Source organism: Mesoplodon mirus (genome assembly GCF_964341445.2).
Source record: "Mesoplodon mirus genome assembly, chromosome: 13".
Classification (NCBI taxonomy): domain Eukaryota; kingdom Metazoa; phylum Chordata; class Mammalia; order Artiodactyla; family Ziphiidae; genus Mesoplodon; species Mesoplodon mirus.
In genome coordinates this window covers 25,431,079-25,447,746 of record NC_138989.1, presented here as the reverse complement: position 1 = coordinate 25,447,746, position 16,668 = coordinate 25,431,079, and the positions used below count along the sequence as shown (strand labels likewise).

Below are 16,668 nucleotides of genomic sequence, written 5' to 3'. Positions count from 1 at the left end.
TCAACCACTGCGCCACCAGGGAAGCCCCCTCTCTCTCAGTTTTAAACTCAGAGTGGAGATTACCCAGAAACAAGCTAAGCAGAAGGGGGAAGGTGTCTGTCCTCAGGGACAGTGGGACCAGAAAGACAGAGGTGCCCCAAGGACAGCACCCTCTCAGTTCAAAAGGAAAGACTCCGACAGGTCAAAGGGGTGCCCGGCTGGGCCCTAATGCACCTCAGCAGTGCCCGCCTGAGCCGTGGGCCCGCTGGGACTGTGAGGACACTGAGCCAGGCTGGGCTGGCACACCAGCTCCGCCACCACCCCAGCCGTGTGCCCACGAGAGAGGCACCTGCAGGATGTGCCAGCTTGCACTCGCCATGGACCTCGGAGCCTCAGTTCTCCACCTGTAGAGTGGAGGTGATGGTGGGATCATTAATGACAATGAGACCTCAGGAGAAAGACCCTGGAAAGTGGATGAGTCATCTCAGCATCTCCTCTGGCAAAAGGGGGCCAGTGCTCTGGGTGCAGACACCACCCTGCTCGGCACCCTGCTAGGGCCACCACCCCAGTTTCCGCTGCTTTAGACGGCAGCTGAGTTCTGGGCCTCAGCACGGTTGCCTGCCTTGTCCATGCCCTGCCGACAGAGCCCCACGACCCCTGCAGCTCATGCTCCCGGCAGGCGGTCCCCACGCACCAGATGGGGGAATAAGGGCTTTAGTGACTTTAGTGACTGACTTCCGACTGTTGGCTGTCCCATCACCCACTTGCTACTGCTGACACCCGCCCTCCCACCCCGGGACTCACCACTTTGGTGGACTCCGGCGCGTCCCGGCTACCCCTGCCCTTGCTGCCGAGGTGGGGCGAGGAGGAGGGTGAGTCATCCATGTAGGGCAGCCCGTCCTGGTGCTGGCGCTGCTCCTCGGCCCGGTCCGTGGCAGAGCCGTACCCCGGCGGCGTCCCGAATGGTGCATCTACGTTGCAGAGAAGCAGCCTGTGTTAGAGCCAGGAGAGCCCCACGCCCCACCAGTCACCTACAGGCGTGGAACAGGGTAGGCTGACCTCACCTTCACAACTGACTGGCCAAAGACGGCAGCGTGAGGAGGGGACGAAGCAGCAGCCCCCTCGTCAGGCGACACGAGGCTGGGCTTTCGACAGCTGTGGGGCAGCGGGAGGGGGCCCTGAAAGGTGGATCCCAAATGCTAGTACCTTGCTGTCAGGGACATCCTTTTACCTTGTCTGTGGGATCTGACCTGATCCTGCTGACCTAGGTGCAGGGCCAGGAAACAGGATGCAGGCCTCTCCCAGCCGAGTGTCCCTGTGAGCACAGAGAGTGGGTTATGCTACAGCAGGCTCCGTATTTGGGGGCACCTAGTTATAGAGTTAACACCTTCCTACAGGCACCTGACGGCAGTCAGCCCCATCCCAGGCCAAACCACAAAGCCCATACGTGCTTCCAAGCCCTTGGCCCTTTGGTAGCTCTGTTCCCAGAACTGTTCTAATTCGGGGACCCCCTCACTGGGACATCAACTTACAATGGCCCAGCCTGTTCCAAATCTCACATGAGGGCCACTTCTCGACTCCTTCCAAAGGGCACCCGGGATTTCCAAGAGGTCATCCCAACTGGGTTAAGTCACGTCACCGTGACTCACCTGCAAGCAGCCCAGGGCTACAGCACAGGTGGCCTCCGGGGCGGTCAGTCACCAGTTTACAACAACTGCCACCACCAAACACTGCCCAGGCCAGGTGGGCACAGGGCCCAGCACAGGGCCACTCTCGGGCTTCCAGAGTCTGAAACGAGACTGTTCTCACTTCCTTCCATGTGGACAGCCGGGAGGAGCCACGGCTGGACTGGCCAGGTGCTCACTGCAGGCTAAGACCGGCCACCGAGCTGCGGGCGCCCACACGGCCAAAGTCCCAGCTCCCTCCCACGCCTCTGCCTCACCCCATTCCTCCACCTCCGGTCCCAGCTGGTCACATGCCTTCTAACAGGTGTCCTTAGCCCTGGTTACAGGGCAGCGTCACCTGGGGAGCTTTGAAAACAGACTGAGTCAGATGCCCGGGGTGGCCTGGGCCCTGGTGGCTGTAAAGGATTCCCATGGGACTCCAGCAGACAGCCAGGGCAGAGATCCTGCACTACCCTCACCCGGCCTGGCACCGTGCTGGTTGCCATGCCGATCCACCTGTGTCCCTGGTGTCTGTACTCAGGTGCCAGCCGCAAAAGCCAGGCTGGGTTCTGCCTGCGTGTGTGTCCACAGGAGGGTCCCAGCAGAGGCTAGTTCTGGGGTGAGTGTAGCAGGAGGACCCCAAGAACTTCACAGAGGCACCCTGGTACCTCTTAATCCCATGGGCCCTTAATCCATGGACCATCATAGGGGCTTTAGTTACCAAGATCGTTGTGTTGGGTTATCACCCACAGACCCCCTGGACTTTGGGTTTTGTATTGTCCTTGCAGGATAGTCCGAGGCCATGGTCAAGTTCTGCCTCCTCCTCCTGAGATTTTGCAAAGGCACTTAACTAGCTTACACTTAGCATCCCCAAGGACAGCTGGGGAGGGGTCAACTGTATTAAAAAACACAAAACCCTGTTAATGCAGAATCCTAATTCCGTACCCCACCCTCCAAAACAGGTCTGACTCCAGCTTCCACTTCCTTCTGGGAATCACAGGTTTGTTTGCTTCTTTAAATAAAATAAACACGAGGCCTTCTTTTCCTAAATTACAGCAACCCCTACTCGAAACTTGCCGACCACAGGAGCTGCTTCCGACAGCAGCTGGGCACAGGCGGAAGGCTCCAGCTGTCAGGGCCTCACTCCCCGTGAACCTGAATGGTCCCCCTGGGCCACGGGGCTCTCTGCTCTGGCCCTGCAACCTGGGACTCATCCTCCAGGTGGGGCAGGTGGGCAGCTCTAAGCCGTGGTGGGAATGTCTCAGAAGCAAGAGGCTCTGGTCTTGTCCAGGGGGCTGCACACCTGAGATGGTGCGGTTCACTTAAGCCGTCCATGTCTCAGTTTTGCTGACTTAAAATTGGGCCCGTGAACTCGACAATGGATAGAGGCCCCCTCAGCTCTAAAACATCACTGTCACTCTTTAGGGCGGCCGGCCGTGCCCTCCCCACCTCCTTCAACAGGTCCCATCCTCTGCCCCCAACTCCTCCTCTGGGCCCGGCTTTTCCATTAGCTCAGAATTACCAGCGTCCACATATCCTAAGAACCTTTGAACTGTTTTTTAAAAAACAACAATCTTAAAAAGTCAACATATTCTTCATCGCCTGGAAGAACATTGAGCACACCACCTGATTTCCAGGCCCGTGACTGCGCTGCGCTCATGACCAAGGTCAAATCAACACTGAGTCTCCAGTAAGAACTTCAGGGTCAGGCTCAAGGCCCCAAGGCTCACCCCAAGAACTGCAAGAATTCATGTTTGTGAAACCACGTGCTGGTTCCAGGATATCCGGACTACAACCTGGTGCAAAACCAAGTCATCCCCCCCACCCCGTGAGGGTCTGCTGGCCCGTGTCCAGGGGGATCATCGGCTCCGACGTGGATGCTCCATCCCCACCAGGTGAGACTGAGGGGCCAGATTTGCAGCCAGATGCCATGGCGTAGTGAGGAGGCTCCCTGGCAACTAAAAACCCAGCCATCTTCCCTCTGCACACACCTCCCCAAATCGACATCTGAGGAACTGATGCTTTTAAGACTGAGTTCTGGATGGCTGGCACCCCTCCTGCATCCCACCTGAGGGCTCAGTCTACTCTCCAGCTAATCTGGACTCAGCACCCCTCATTTCACTGACCCCCCCCAAGACTGCTCCGATGCAAGTGTGATAGGCGGGAAGAAAGCCCTCAGTTGCCTCTTCCGGCTTCTAACCAGCACACAGGGACCTGCCTTCCTCTCACCCTGCGGGAGGGTTTTCATACCCGAGGTCCCCACACCACAGGGGTCCCCCTCCTCTTGAGCACAAGGTGCATTATTTGGGGATTTGGAAAGCCACTGTCTCCCCAGAACCAGAGCAAAGTGAGAGAGAGGCCTTTCTCTCCTCTCCTCTGCCAGCAACACCCAGCGGGAAAACCTCTCTGGGCCTGGCCACCTGGTGACACGGTGGCTGCTGAGGCCAGGCACTTCCTGCAAAGCTCTACCCAAGGCTGAAGCCAAACACAGGAAAGAAGCGGGCATGGGCCTGGGATCCCATGGCTTCTAGAGGCTCAGTGAGATGAAGGAGGCTCAACCCAATGCTCAGAGCCAGAGGGGGAGGGGAGGGGAGGGAGGGGGAGGGGGCAGCGAGGCTGAGTCACAGCTCCCCGTTTAGTGTGGAAAAAGGTTTGCACAGTGAAATCTGAAACCTCCTCTCCAGGCAAGTTGGCTCAGCAGCCTCCAGCCAAGCACTCTGCAAATCTAAAATCCATCCTCCAATGCAAGGAAAAAAGGCAGCCCCCACCCCCCTCCAAAAAAGCAGAAGGAAAAGGGTCAGTTCGGCAGGGGGTGGGGTCCCCAGTCTGTGCCCAGGTCACATCCCCTTCTTACACCTCAAGGACGACACTGGTTTAAAAAAAAATCCTTCAAAAAATTAAATATAGAATTCCTATATGATCTAGCAATCCCACTTCTGGGTATATACTCAAAGGAATTGAAAGCAGGGACCCGAACAGATATTTGCACACCCAAGTTCACAGCAGCATTATTCACAAGAGCCAAATGGTGGAAGCAATCCACCTGCCCATCGATGGATGACAGATAAACAAAATGTGGTCTATCCATATATCCATACAATGGAATATCACTCGTCCTTAGAAAGGAAGGACATTCCAATACCTGCTTGCAACGTGGATGAACCCTGAGGATGCCATGTTAAGTGAAATGGGCCGGTCACAGAAAGACAAATTTACTCTATGACTGCTCTTATATGAGGTCCCTAAAAAGTCAAATTCATAGACACAGAACGTGGAATGGTGGTTACCGGGGTCTGGGGGTAGAAGAGAATGGAGTTATTTTTTAATGGGGACAGAGTTTGGTTCAGGAAGATGAAAAGAGTCCTGGAAACAGATGGTGGGGATGGCTGCACAACAAAGTGAATGTACTTAATGCCACTGAACGGCACACTTATAATGATTAAAGTGGTCCACTTTATGTTACGTACATGACACATTCCTAAGCCCCTCCCGCCAGTGGCAATGGTGAGGTGGCAGTATGGGGGTGGGGGGGGGAGCGGATAGGGCGGCTTCCCTTAATCTCTAGCAGCCTCTTGGCAATCACATCTAAAATAAGCACAAAATAAGCATAGAATTGAAACTTCCAAGGGTGTGCTACCTGAGAGAGGTCTGGGTGATGGCCACCCAGGCTCCAGGACACCCTCCCAACCTGTGTATTTCTTGAGCAATAAAGACAATAGGGAAGCCTGGGCTTTCTCTGTAAATGCAGCCTCAAGGGCAGCCCCTGCCATTATGCTGTCCACCCGTCAACTTGGCAGAGCCGCACGCCGGGTCCGAGCCGCCCCTCTCCTCTGAGTTTACACACCCCTTTCCGGGTCTCTTCCCTGTCCACCTGCACTCTCCCCAGCCAGGCTGGATGAGATCCCTGCCAGCCAGACTCCTGAGGTCAGAGGAGGACCTGGCCCATCGCAGATCCGTGCCTGCAGCCCCCGGGCGCTGTCCTCCCTGCCCTGGCAGAGCCACGCCACACCAGCCCGGAAAGCGCCACCTGCCCCCGGACCAGCCTCAGTCCCTCAGCCGCTCACAGGGCCCCCAGGAGCCTCGACACGCCCCTTCTCATTTCTGCTTTTGCACCTCAGGGAGCGAGACCCCATCCGAGGCCTCTGCCGGGCCCTGCGGGACCGCCGCTGCAGGACTCCCATGAAACGTGTGCCTGGACCGCTGGCTGCTCACCTCCTGGGGGCAGCCGAGCAGGGGTGCCCTTCCAGACCCGAGGTGCCTGGAGGGTCCCCAGTTCCCGCCTCGGCTGCCTTGCTGCTGCGAGATCCCAGCCCCGTCCCACCCCTCAGGTCAACGTGCCCTCCCCACCCTGTGAGTCTGGAGCAGGCCCTCGGGAGGAGCAAAGGTTACACTCTCAGCCCTCCCTGCCCAAAACAGACAAGGGACGAAGGAGAGAGGCCTGGGGAGCAGGGAGTGGGCTCGCTGATAAATACACATGGGGTCAAGAGGACACGACAGGGGACTTCCCTGTCGGTCTAGTGGTTAAGACTCTGTGCTTCCAATGCAGGTTCGATCTGGGAACTAAGATCCTACAAGCTGCGTGGTGCGGCCAAAGAAAAAAAAAGAAGACAGAAGAACAGGAAAAGGGGCACCGGGAACTCGGGTGGGGCGACAGGAAGACCCCGACAGCGGGTGGTCTCCATCCCCGTTTACACCGCCAGCAGAGGGCTGGGCTGTATTTATTTACAAAGTTGAAAGCAGATCAAATACCGGCTTCCTTTCGGGTCTCTGTCAGCTGCAGCGTGAGGCAGCCCTGGAGCCCTCACCACATCGCGTCGTGTCTGCAGAAGTCCCCTTCCCGGCTCCTGCCCTCCTCTCCCGGTCCCGCACCACTTCCTGGTCCCAGGGCAGCAGCACAGCGGTGCCAGTGGTACAGTGCTGGGTACTTTCACAGACAGCAGCTCACATCCTTGGTGGGGGGGGGTCCTGCCAGGCAGGCATCGCCCCTCTGGGAGAGGCTCAGAAAACTGGGCGAGGAGGGAGGTCCAGGTCTCACCAAAGGGCCCACAGGCTCCACGGGACACTGCTGGCTCTGGACCCCACACTCATCCTGAGCTTTGAGCCCTCCTCCTCCTGCTGCCCTGTGTGCTGAGAGCAGATTCCATCTGTGGGACAGGCCACTGGTCCTGGGGCTCCGTGTCCAAGGCTGGCTCCTTTATTTGTAGCAGAACTTGGGTGCAGTCAGAGGATGTCTGTGGTGCTATAGGGAAGTAAGTTCCCCAAACAGTGGAAAACCCTCAAATCTTTGATGTAGCAAGTGGGTATTTTTGCCAAATACCTGCTGACCTTCGCCCGGCACAGCCTCTGGAGAGGCTTGAATCCCCCCCCATCCCCTTAGGGGGCAGGAATCTCCTTGAATCTCCCCCCATCCCCTTAGGGGGCAGGAACTTCCAGATGCCCATTTTTCAGACAGGGAAACTGAGTCTCTGAGAGAAAAACTACACCCAGGTCCACCATGTGACCTGCCCAGTTCGATCACCTTCCAAACACATTTCAAAGCAAAGACATTTTTAAAAAGCCGAACTGATAACCGTATGACTCAGCAATTACTCTCCTGAGGTATGTAACTCAAAGAGATGAAAAGAGATATTTAAACTAAAACTTGTACCAGAATGTTCAAAGAGCACTCTCTTTTGCAATATTTCAAAATAGTCAAAAGGTAAAACAACACAACTATCCCTCAACTGATGAATGGATCAGGAGGGATAAATCAGAAGCCTAGGGTGAACACACACACCACTATATATAAGACAGGTAACTGAAAAGGACCTACTGTATAACACAGGGAACTCTACTCAATATTCTGTGATAATCTATATGAGAAAATATTTTTAAAAGAATAGGTATAACTGAATCATTTTGCTATACACCTGAAGCTAACACAACATTGTAAGTCAACTATACTCCAATAAAATAAAACAAAAAAAACCTGATGAATGGATAAACACATTGATATACCAAAGTGGTCTATCCATACAAGGGAATATTATTCAACCTTAGAAAGGAAGGAAGTATTTACACAGGCTACAGCATGGATGAATCTCCCAAACATTATGCCAAGAAGGCAGCCCCCAAAGACCACATACTGCCTGATCCCATTTATATGAAATGTCCAGAATAGGCACATCCATAGAGACAGAAAGCAGGTACCTAATGAGTATGGGGCTTCCTTTTGGGGTGATGAAAATGTTTGGGGGGACTTCCCTGGTGGTCCAGTGGGTAAGACTCTGCACTCCCAATGCAGGGGGCCCAGGCTTGATCCCTGGTTGGGGAACTAGATCCTGCATGCCGCAACTAAGAGTCCACATGCCGAAACTAAGACCTGGTGCAGCCAAAAAAAAACTATATATATATATGTGTATATATATATATATATATATATATATATATAAAAGAAAATGTTTGCGAACTAGATAGAGGCGGTGGTGGCACAGCATTGTGAATAAACTAAGTGCCAGTGAGTGGTTCACTTGAAAATGTTTAGTTTTCTGCTGTATAATTTCATCTCAACAATACAAAACAGAACAAAACAGACCTGTTTTTCTCTCTTAAACAGGGACCTCAGAACATCATCCAGCCATTTCCTGAAGACCCGGAGCATCGTTCTGGACAGAGGTCAATACGGCCTGGCACTGTAACCTCAGGCCACCCACGGGCAGTGAGAGGCTGTCGCGCTTTCTGAGATATCTGGGTGGTTCTTCTGTTTTCTCCTCCACTGTCAGGCTGGCAGCTGTCCCTTCCTGCAACTACACCACGTGGGTCAAAATCCTTTCTATCGAGACATCCCCCATCCAGTCAGCCTCTGCATTCTGGCGAGAGCCTGCCGTCAGAGCCCGTGGTTCTGTGGGAGAAGGAGGGGCAGAGAGGGCACCCCAGGAACCAGGACCTCTCAGCCTTCATGCTGCCACCCCAACAATGACATCACCAGGCCAGCATGGTAAGTCCCAACTGCCCGGGCAGGGGGAGCTCACAATTCAGACCAGCGTGTGCCACACACAAGGCCCTGAGGCTGGTTAAGTCCACACAACAGGCCGGAAAATGCAGTTGGGAGGGGCCTGAGCCCCACTCTCCAGGCAGCCCCAGGTGCCCAGGCTGAGCTCTTGGGGTGATGGGCCAACAGCTCCCACGGCCCCTCCCACCCAGGGTTTGGGTTCCAATTGGGTGGAGCTTGAATTGCCTGAAGGTCAACTCTGCTGAGGACTTTCCGCACCAAAGCCCGAGTGCCCCCAGTGTGGGCAGACGAGGACCCTTCCCAAGCAGCATCTAGAACATTATCAAAGGACTCTCTTCTGTCTCCAAGGACCCACCTCTGCCTTCTGCTCCCAGATCCTCGGGAAGGGAAAGATCACTTATGCTCTGGGCCTGGGCCAGAGCCAGCTGGTGCTGGGAGGGGTGGGCGGAGGCTGCAGCCCTCAGGCCAGGATGATGTGACTGTTACTCTGCACAGCCTGACTCTGTGACCACGGCGGCAGTCTGGCCTCAGACAATCAAACTAATGTATGTACTGAGCACCCAATACTCAGCCAAGACGTAGGGCACCTCTGACTCATGCTGGGCACGGTGCTGGGCACGCAATAGCAGGCACCACAGACTAAGCCCCTGCCCCTGGGGGCTGCAGAACCCCAGGAGTCACGTGACACACACATCATGGCAAGGCCACCGATGAGAGGCAGCTGGACCCTCAGGCGGGCAGCAGAGACCGTCTCCCCGAGGAAGTGACCATGGAGTGAGGGAGCAGACGCTAGTTCCCCCAGAACACAAGGCAGGAAGGACAGAAGAGGAGGCCATGTGAGGATGGGGGCAGAGGCTGGAATGATGCGGCCACAAGCCAAGGAGTCCGCGGGGCCACCAGAGCTGGACACGGCCCAGCCCCAGCTTCACGTTAGACTTACTTCTGCCTCCAGAACCGGAGAGCACACACATTTGTTGTCTAAGCCACAGTTTGTGATAATTTGTTATGGCAGCCACAGGACACTGACACAGACATAGCCCATGGCCTGGAAGTGGTGTCACGGAGTCAGAAAAGAGACGGCCGACCCGAGGGATCCAGAAGGGCTTTACGGAGGCGAGGTCCGTATGAGACAGAACGACTGGGCCTTCAGCCAGCAGAGACGCTGGAGGGGGTGGGGGCCTCCAGGGTCCCGCATGCGGGAGGCTGGGAGGGTGACGTGCAGGAAACTAGAGGAGAGGCGGCAGGAGTCCTTCTGGGGAAGCTGTGAGCTGTGGGCCAAGGACTCGGGCTTCATTTAGGAGGAATCAGGGGCCTCGAAGGTCTGGAGCAAGAGTGGGGCCCAGGGGCCGGCAACACTGGCAGTATGTCTGGGTGTGGCGCTGGAGGTGGGACCAGCCGGAGGCTTCTGTGACGGTCACTCCAGGTGAACCAGTAGAGGGCCCAGCTTCAGTGGGAACAGACAGCAAGACATGGACACACAACAGACAGGGCCAGACCGAGGGGCTTGGACCGAGGGGAGGAACAGTGAAGGGGACGCTGAGTTCCCAGTGCCTGAGGCCACGACCTCAGGGAAGGAGGTGGGAGGAGAGCAGTGGTGACGGCAGCAGTATGGCACCTGCAAGAGGGCAGCGCCGGGCACAGGACCGTGGTCTAGGAGTGGAGGGGAAGCCAACAGCGTGGTCCCTCCTTGCTGGCCCAGGTGCCCGGCCAGGAGCCAGGTCATGGTCAGTGCATGGCTATGCCCCCCTCCCCCAGCCCATTCCCACTCCAAAGAGGAAACACGGAGGGTAGGAAAGAAAAGGTGGCAGGAGGGAAGGGCTCCCTATCTGGTGGACACCACATGGAGCCCAGCCCAGGGCCCAGCCACTGGCAGGAGGACCCACCTTCCCCACTTCCGCCTCGGCACTGCCCCTCCTGCAGGAAGCCTGGGGAGGGTCCAGAAAGGAGGTACGTGTACACCGTGTTCACAGCAGCAGCATTCGCAATGGCTGAAAGGTGGGGTCAACCCACGTGTCCATTGGCAGAGGAATGGATAAGCCAAATGCGGTCCAGCGACAAAATGGAACATCACTCAGCCTTAAAAAAGAAGGAAGTCCTGCTCTATGTGACGGGCATGGATGAGCCTTGAGGACACTATGTAAGTGAAATAAGCCAGTCACAAAGGACAGATGCTATAGGGTCCACTTGTCTGGAGACATTGGTTTGCTCAGGCTGCCATAATAAGATCCTACAGACAGAGTGGCTTAAACAACAAAAACTTATTTTCTCCCAGTTCTGGGAGCTGAAGTGTGAGATGGGGTGCCAGCTGGGTTGGTTCTAGGGTGAGCTCTCTTCCTGGTGTGCAGATGGATGGGTTCTGGCTGAGTCCTCATCCGGCCTTGTCTGGTTGCATGTTCATGGACACAGTGAGTGTAGCTCACTACTACCATTGGGGGTTAGGGCTTCAACAGATGAGCTTTAGGGGGACATCAGTCCATGACCTGTGAGGTACCCAGGTCAGGTAAATTCACAGAGACATAAAGTAGAATGGTGGTGCCGGGGGGGCTGGGGTGGGGGGAGTGGGGAGTGACCGTTTAATAAGGACAGAATTTCTGTTTGGGAAAATGAAAAAGTTCTGGAGATGATGGTGGTGATGGTTGTACAACAATGTGAATGTACTTAACCCATTGAACTATACACTAAAAGATGGTTATGGTGGTAAATTTTACGTCGTGTATATTTTAACACACACACACACACACACACACACACACACACACACGATCTGCCAGGTTTGGAGATTTAAGAAACAAACAAAAGAAGGGCAGTGTTACGGGTTGCACTGTGTCCCCCAGATTCATATGCTTAAGTCCTAACCCCATTACAGCAGAGTGTGACCTTCTCTGGAGACAGGGCCTTTACCAAGTTGAAATGAGGTCATTATGTTGGGCACAATCACAACATGATCGTGTCCTTGCAAAAAGGGGAAATTTGGAGACAGACTGGCACACAGAGAGAACGCCCCGTGAACAGGAGGACGGCTGTCTACAAACCAAGCAGGGCTCGGCACACCTCCACCCTCCCAGCGCACAGGGGGCTGCGGCCCTGGCCTTGAGATTCCGCATTTTGTTTCTAGGCCCTGACTCTGCACCTGTTCCACCCACCTCCCCACACAGAGAGGACCGGGCGCTCTGGCCCTCTCCTCCTGCAGCATGAGCCCTGGGCTCACCCCCTCTTCCTCCCCTGTCCGCCAAGCGAGGCCTGGCCCTGCCTTTCCCACAGGCAGAGGCCCTGGCACCCAGCCCCATGAGCAGCTCAGGGGGAGTGACCGGAGTACCCTTATCTCGGCCACTGGCCCAGAGGGCCCGTTTATCTCTCTTTTCCACGCGGTTCAAAGGAAGCTGGTGCTGAAGTGGTGCATGCAGGCACCAACTCCACAACAGGAAGATGGCGTGGGCGCGGGTCCCTCGGCACCAGCCGCCTCACATGGTCACTCTTGCTGCCCAGGGACACACCGGGGGGAGGTGGGGAGGAGCCTGGAGCCGAGTGCTCTCTGGTCCTCTCGGCACCATGGTGCGGGGACAGTCTCGGAGACCTCACTGCAGAGCCACAGTGGGGCAGCTGGCCCAGCTGCTGTGGGGAGGATGTGCCCGGGTGTCTGGAGTGGAACTGAGGTCAGCTCCCCCGAGACATGTGGGAAGCAGTGAAAGAAGCAGTTTGGGGTTGTGCCTTTCCTGTGCCTTGGCCGCCCCCTTCCATGTACATACAGGGGACTCTGGCCATGGGGGACCTGGACCAAAGGCATCACCAGAGCCCAGAGAAGCTCAGGTGGTGATTATTGGGGGGGCTTCCTCTCTGTGCAGCTCCAGGACCACTCACTCGGTGGACCCCACCCTGCTTCTCTGACCCCACTGATGGCAGGCTGGCCAGGTGCAGGGCGTGGGCTCTGCCAAAGCAAAGACGGCCGGCCGGAGACCAGACTGCGGGGCCCCTGCTTGGGGCTCTCACACCTGGGGACTTGAAGGGTGTGGGCTGAGTGCCCTCCTGCCCAGTCTGGGCTGGAGGCTGATCAGGGTTTTGATTTTGGGGAAATCCCTGTGGGTCTGGAGGCCAGGGTGACCCAGGGCTTGGCCCTCATTTTCAACCTCTGGCATCACCTGCTCCAGCAGATAAGGGGGTGGGGGAGAACCGTAGGCCTAAGGAGTCCACAGTGAGTGACTGCTGGTCCCCAGTCTTCCTGAGCTCCAGCTCCCCGCTCTGAGGGCAGCCATTACCCAAGGCTCATCTACCTTTCTGGCCTCTGCCATCAGGAAGCTTGGGGGCCAGTTGGTACAGTTCATGCGCCCCAGGGACCTCAAACACTTTGGACCTTCATTTTTGTTTTCTTCCCATGGTCTTATTTCACGGTTTAATTTCTGAGAGCTGCCTCCGTCCTTTTGAAAACAGGCAAATAAAACCTACAAAAACACACGCTCCACCCAGCCTGGCAAGCTCCCTGGCCCATATCCTGCTCTCCTTCCTTGGGACCTGGAGGCCCTGGTGCAGTGGGAGCCCCTCCTCTGGGAGGGGCAGGGTGGGGCGTCTCCCGAGAAACCCTACAAACCTCCTCCTTAGGCTCCATAAGTGATTCATTTCCTACAAGTGTCCTGTGCTGTTTTCCAGCACAATCTCTGTTCTATATGAATCAAGATTCTGGCTCACACTTTCTACCATGACTGATGTGACTTTTCCCTTTAGAAATATTCTTCCCACAGGGCCCAAAGTCATTCTTCTATAAGAGTGAGTGTGAGTGTGTGTGTGTGTGTGTTTTACCTCTGCTGCATGTGAAGGGAGCTAACACATTCTTTTTGTCTTATGGTGTGTCACCTGTGCTGAGGGGTTCTTGGCAGAGCTGAAGGAAGAGTCTCCCAAGCTGCACAACAAATTTCTAGGCCTATGGTGATGGCAAGAAACAGCCAGGTTATGAAACTGAGGAGACGAAGGTGGTGGGGACGTCTCCCGGTTACTAGGGCCGGGGTCAGCAAACTATGGCTCAATCCAGCCCACGGCTTGCTTTCGTAAATAAAGTTTTACTGGAACACAGCATGCTCATTGGTCTCTGCAAGACATACAGCTGCGTTCGCGCTGTGATGACAAGGTTGAGTAGTTGTGACAGATACCACATGGCTTGCAAAGCTGAAAATGTTTACTAGCTGGCTCTTTGCAGAAACAAGGTAGCTGACCCCTGGTTTAGGATGAAAAGCAGAGGTGGAGAGGCCCTAGAATAATGGCTCTATGTAAAGAGAGTCTCTTCTCAGCAGTTTTATCTTTTAAAATAGGTTTAATATGAAAATGCCAGCCCCCTCATTTCCACCTGAAAGGGGCCAGAAAAACTGGGTCATGAGATCTAGGTCTGGGTGGAACTGATGTTAAACTTGGCTTGGGGACCAGGCCCAGGATCGGCCGGTGGTGATCTGGAGGCGGCTGTGTATGTGCTTCCGTGACAGGGAGCTGACTGCTGTGAACACAGCTTCACCTTGAGCTTGAAAAAGTCCCCTCAAAGCCAAAACCACGCAAACCCTGAGCTGCCTGAACACACTGAGTAATTGAAAGAGTATAAAGTAGAGCCTTTTAGAAAGCAGGTGAAGATGTGGCTTTGGATGGCCTGCAGCCTTGGACTAAAGGTGCCACTTGCTGTTGGCATTCTCCACTCTGCACAGTGTGCCCGGTGGCAGTAGGCGCTGTCACTATGCTCAACCTCAGCAAGGCCCAGCCGTGTAGCTCCCCTGACCACAGAGGTGAGGAGGAAGCCGCCGGGGCATGTTGCCCTGTGGTCCAGCCTCACGGAGAGGAAGGGGAGTTAGCCAGCGTTTGAGCTGCCTGGGGGACAGAAGCAAGAACATCTTGACTGCAAGCATGGTTAAACATGGAAAAGCTGTCAGGGGAGCGTGAGAAATTCCCATCTGGGGAGGGCTCTGGGAAGGATAAACTGTATGCCTGGTGACTGGCATTGGCCTCATTGGCCCCCAGAAGAAAACCTTTCCCCCTCTCTGATTCAGCAGCTCTCTCCCTCCAGGTCCCCCCTCCACAAATCGTTGGCTGATCAGATCCCAGCAGCACAGAGCCCCTGAGAACATCCAAGGCCCTGAGTTACTGGAGTTTTCTTTTCTGGGATGGTTCTTGAACTGAAGAAATCTCCCGGGAGGCGGGACCATCTCACGAGGTCCTGGTGCCTGCTGTGCTGAGCCTCCGTCAGGCCAGCCCCAGGGTGGCCTTGTCAGCCCTGGAGTGGTTATGGGCATGGGTGTGGGGGTGGGGGTCCCAGCAGGTTCCATTGAGAGGGACCCAGACTCTGTTCATCAATGGAACAAATGTCCCACTCTGGTGGGGGGAGGGGGTGTTGATATGGCGGCAACTGTGCCTGCGTGGGGGCAGGGGGCATATGGGAAATCTCTGGACCTTCCTTTCAAAGTGCAGTGAACCCAAAACTGCTCTTAAAAGAAAGTTTTTTTAAAAAGCAAACAACAACGACAAAGAAGTTACTGCCAGGACGTCCCTCAAGCCCTGAGATTCCTACCCCATTCTCCTGTTCCTATCTGCCTTTCAGAGCCCCTGGACAGCTATTTCATGTGATTTGTCCAGAAATTTTAGCAGGGGCGAGTGGGAAGGTTGGTGCGCTTTCCCCACCTCCCCTGGAACTGGGAGTTCACACTTCTGCCTTTGACTCTCCTCCTTTGTGTGTGGAGGTACTCCCTGGATTGAGCTCCCGGGAGCTCTCCTGCAGCCCCTCCTGAAACCCCTGAGCCTGGTCCAGCTGACACTTGCACTGCAGATTCAGGCCGGCCCTCGGGGGAGCCCCGTGTCTCTAACAACCAGGATGGTGTCCAGCTTGTGATGCTGGGAGCCCCTCTCTGCCTCCCTGGTTTCCTCGGCCGCATGCCCTGGTTGGGCCCGTCCCTGCCCTGCCGCAGGACCCTCTGTGGATTTCCGAGGCCTGACTCAGAGGTCCTCACAGGGTGGCCACAGCTGCACGTTAAAGTTCCTGTCCACATTTCCCGGGGGAGAAAGGCTTCAGGCCACCAGTGCATGGAGACCTTTGCCAGCGTGGGGATTCCTGGGGCCGGGGGATGCCAGAAGTTGTCCTACGAGCCAGCCCTGCCTTCCCAGCAGCCCCACGGCCAGCTGTCACCCACCCCTGCAGTTGTCCCAGACGCATAGCGGTCCTCTGTGGCATGTGCCCCCCGTGGTATGGGGTTCCTGCTTCTCTGTGGCGGGGGCCATGGGTGGAGCAGGGAGCACAGTGTCCGGGATCATCTGGAAGGGCAGAGGGTGTCAGGTGGTGATCATTCCTCTCTGTGTCTGTTTTCCCATCGTCAGATGGGAGTGATCTGAGGAATTTGTAGGGCTATGCCGGGATTTGCAGTAAGGTCTGTAACAGCCTGGTACATGGTAGGTGCCTTGGGAAGGAGGGGCTTTGCATCCGACATGATTTCCCTAGAGGGCCGGGCAGTGCACTTGGAGGGAGGCTGAGCTGGCTGTGCTCTCCCCGCCACTGCCCGCTGCCGTAAAGAGCAAGCCTGGAATCCAGCAGGAACGCGCCATGAGTTCTTCCCCGGATACTCTAGCCACCTGCTCCATCTGGCCGGGCCCGTACAGCACATGGGCCCTTGAGCTATGCCCCCACCCATGCCCATTCCCACATTTTTGCCCTGTTTTCAGAGGGAGGATCGGACACCAGGCTAGAACGGCAGGTGGGGGAGGGAAGTCGCAGAGAAGTAAGTCTTTGGGGTCTTCCACCCTCTTCCTCAGCCCTTTCTGGTTCCCCCTGTGGCCCTGCCTTGCCCGCCTGCTCCCTGGGGCGCCCTCAGCTGGTCCAAAAGCTGTTCATCCCCTGCACACCACCCTGTCCATCTTCTCCAGCCTCCCCTCCCATGGACTTGCTCTCCACCTATTAACTCAGACCTCAGCGTGAGCCCCTAAATTCTATGTTGCTCTCCAGCAGTTGGAAGCCCTGAGACCCAGTGCTCAGCCAAGGACGGTGTGCTGATCTTGAGTCCTGGCCCAGGTGGGCTGAGC

The 16,668-nt window shown here is 55.9% G+C and overlaps 1 protein-coding gene across 2 annotated transcripts in view; it reads right to left on the bottom strand.

Moving 5' to 3' along the window:
• Nucleotides 1-16,668, bottom strand: part of BCR (BCR activator of RhoGEF and GTPase) — a 99,502-nt gene that overhangs the window by 48,791 nt on the left and 34,043 nt on the right. For both annotated transcript variants that reach the window (XM_082641672.1, XM_082641673.1), the window contains exon 2: nucleotides 784-950. In XM_082641672.1, coding sequence (XP_082497798.1) covers nucleotides 784-950 — 167 coding nt within the window. The remainder of the gene's footprint in view (nucleotides 1-783; nucleotides 951-16,668) is intronic.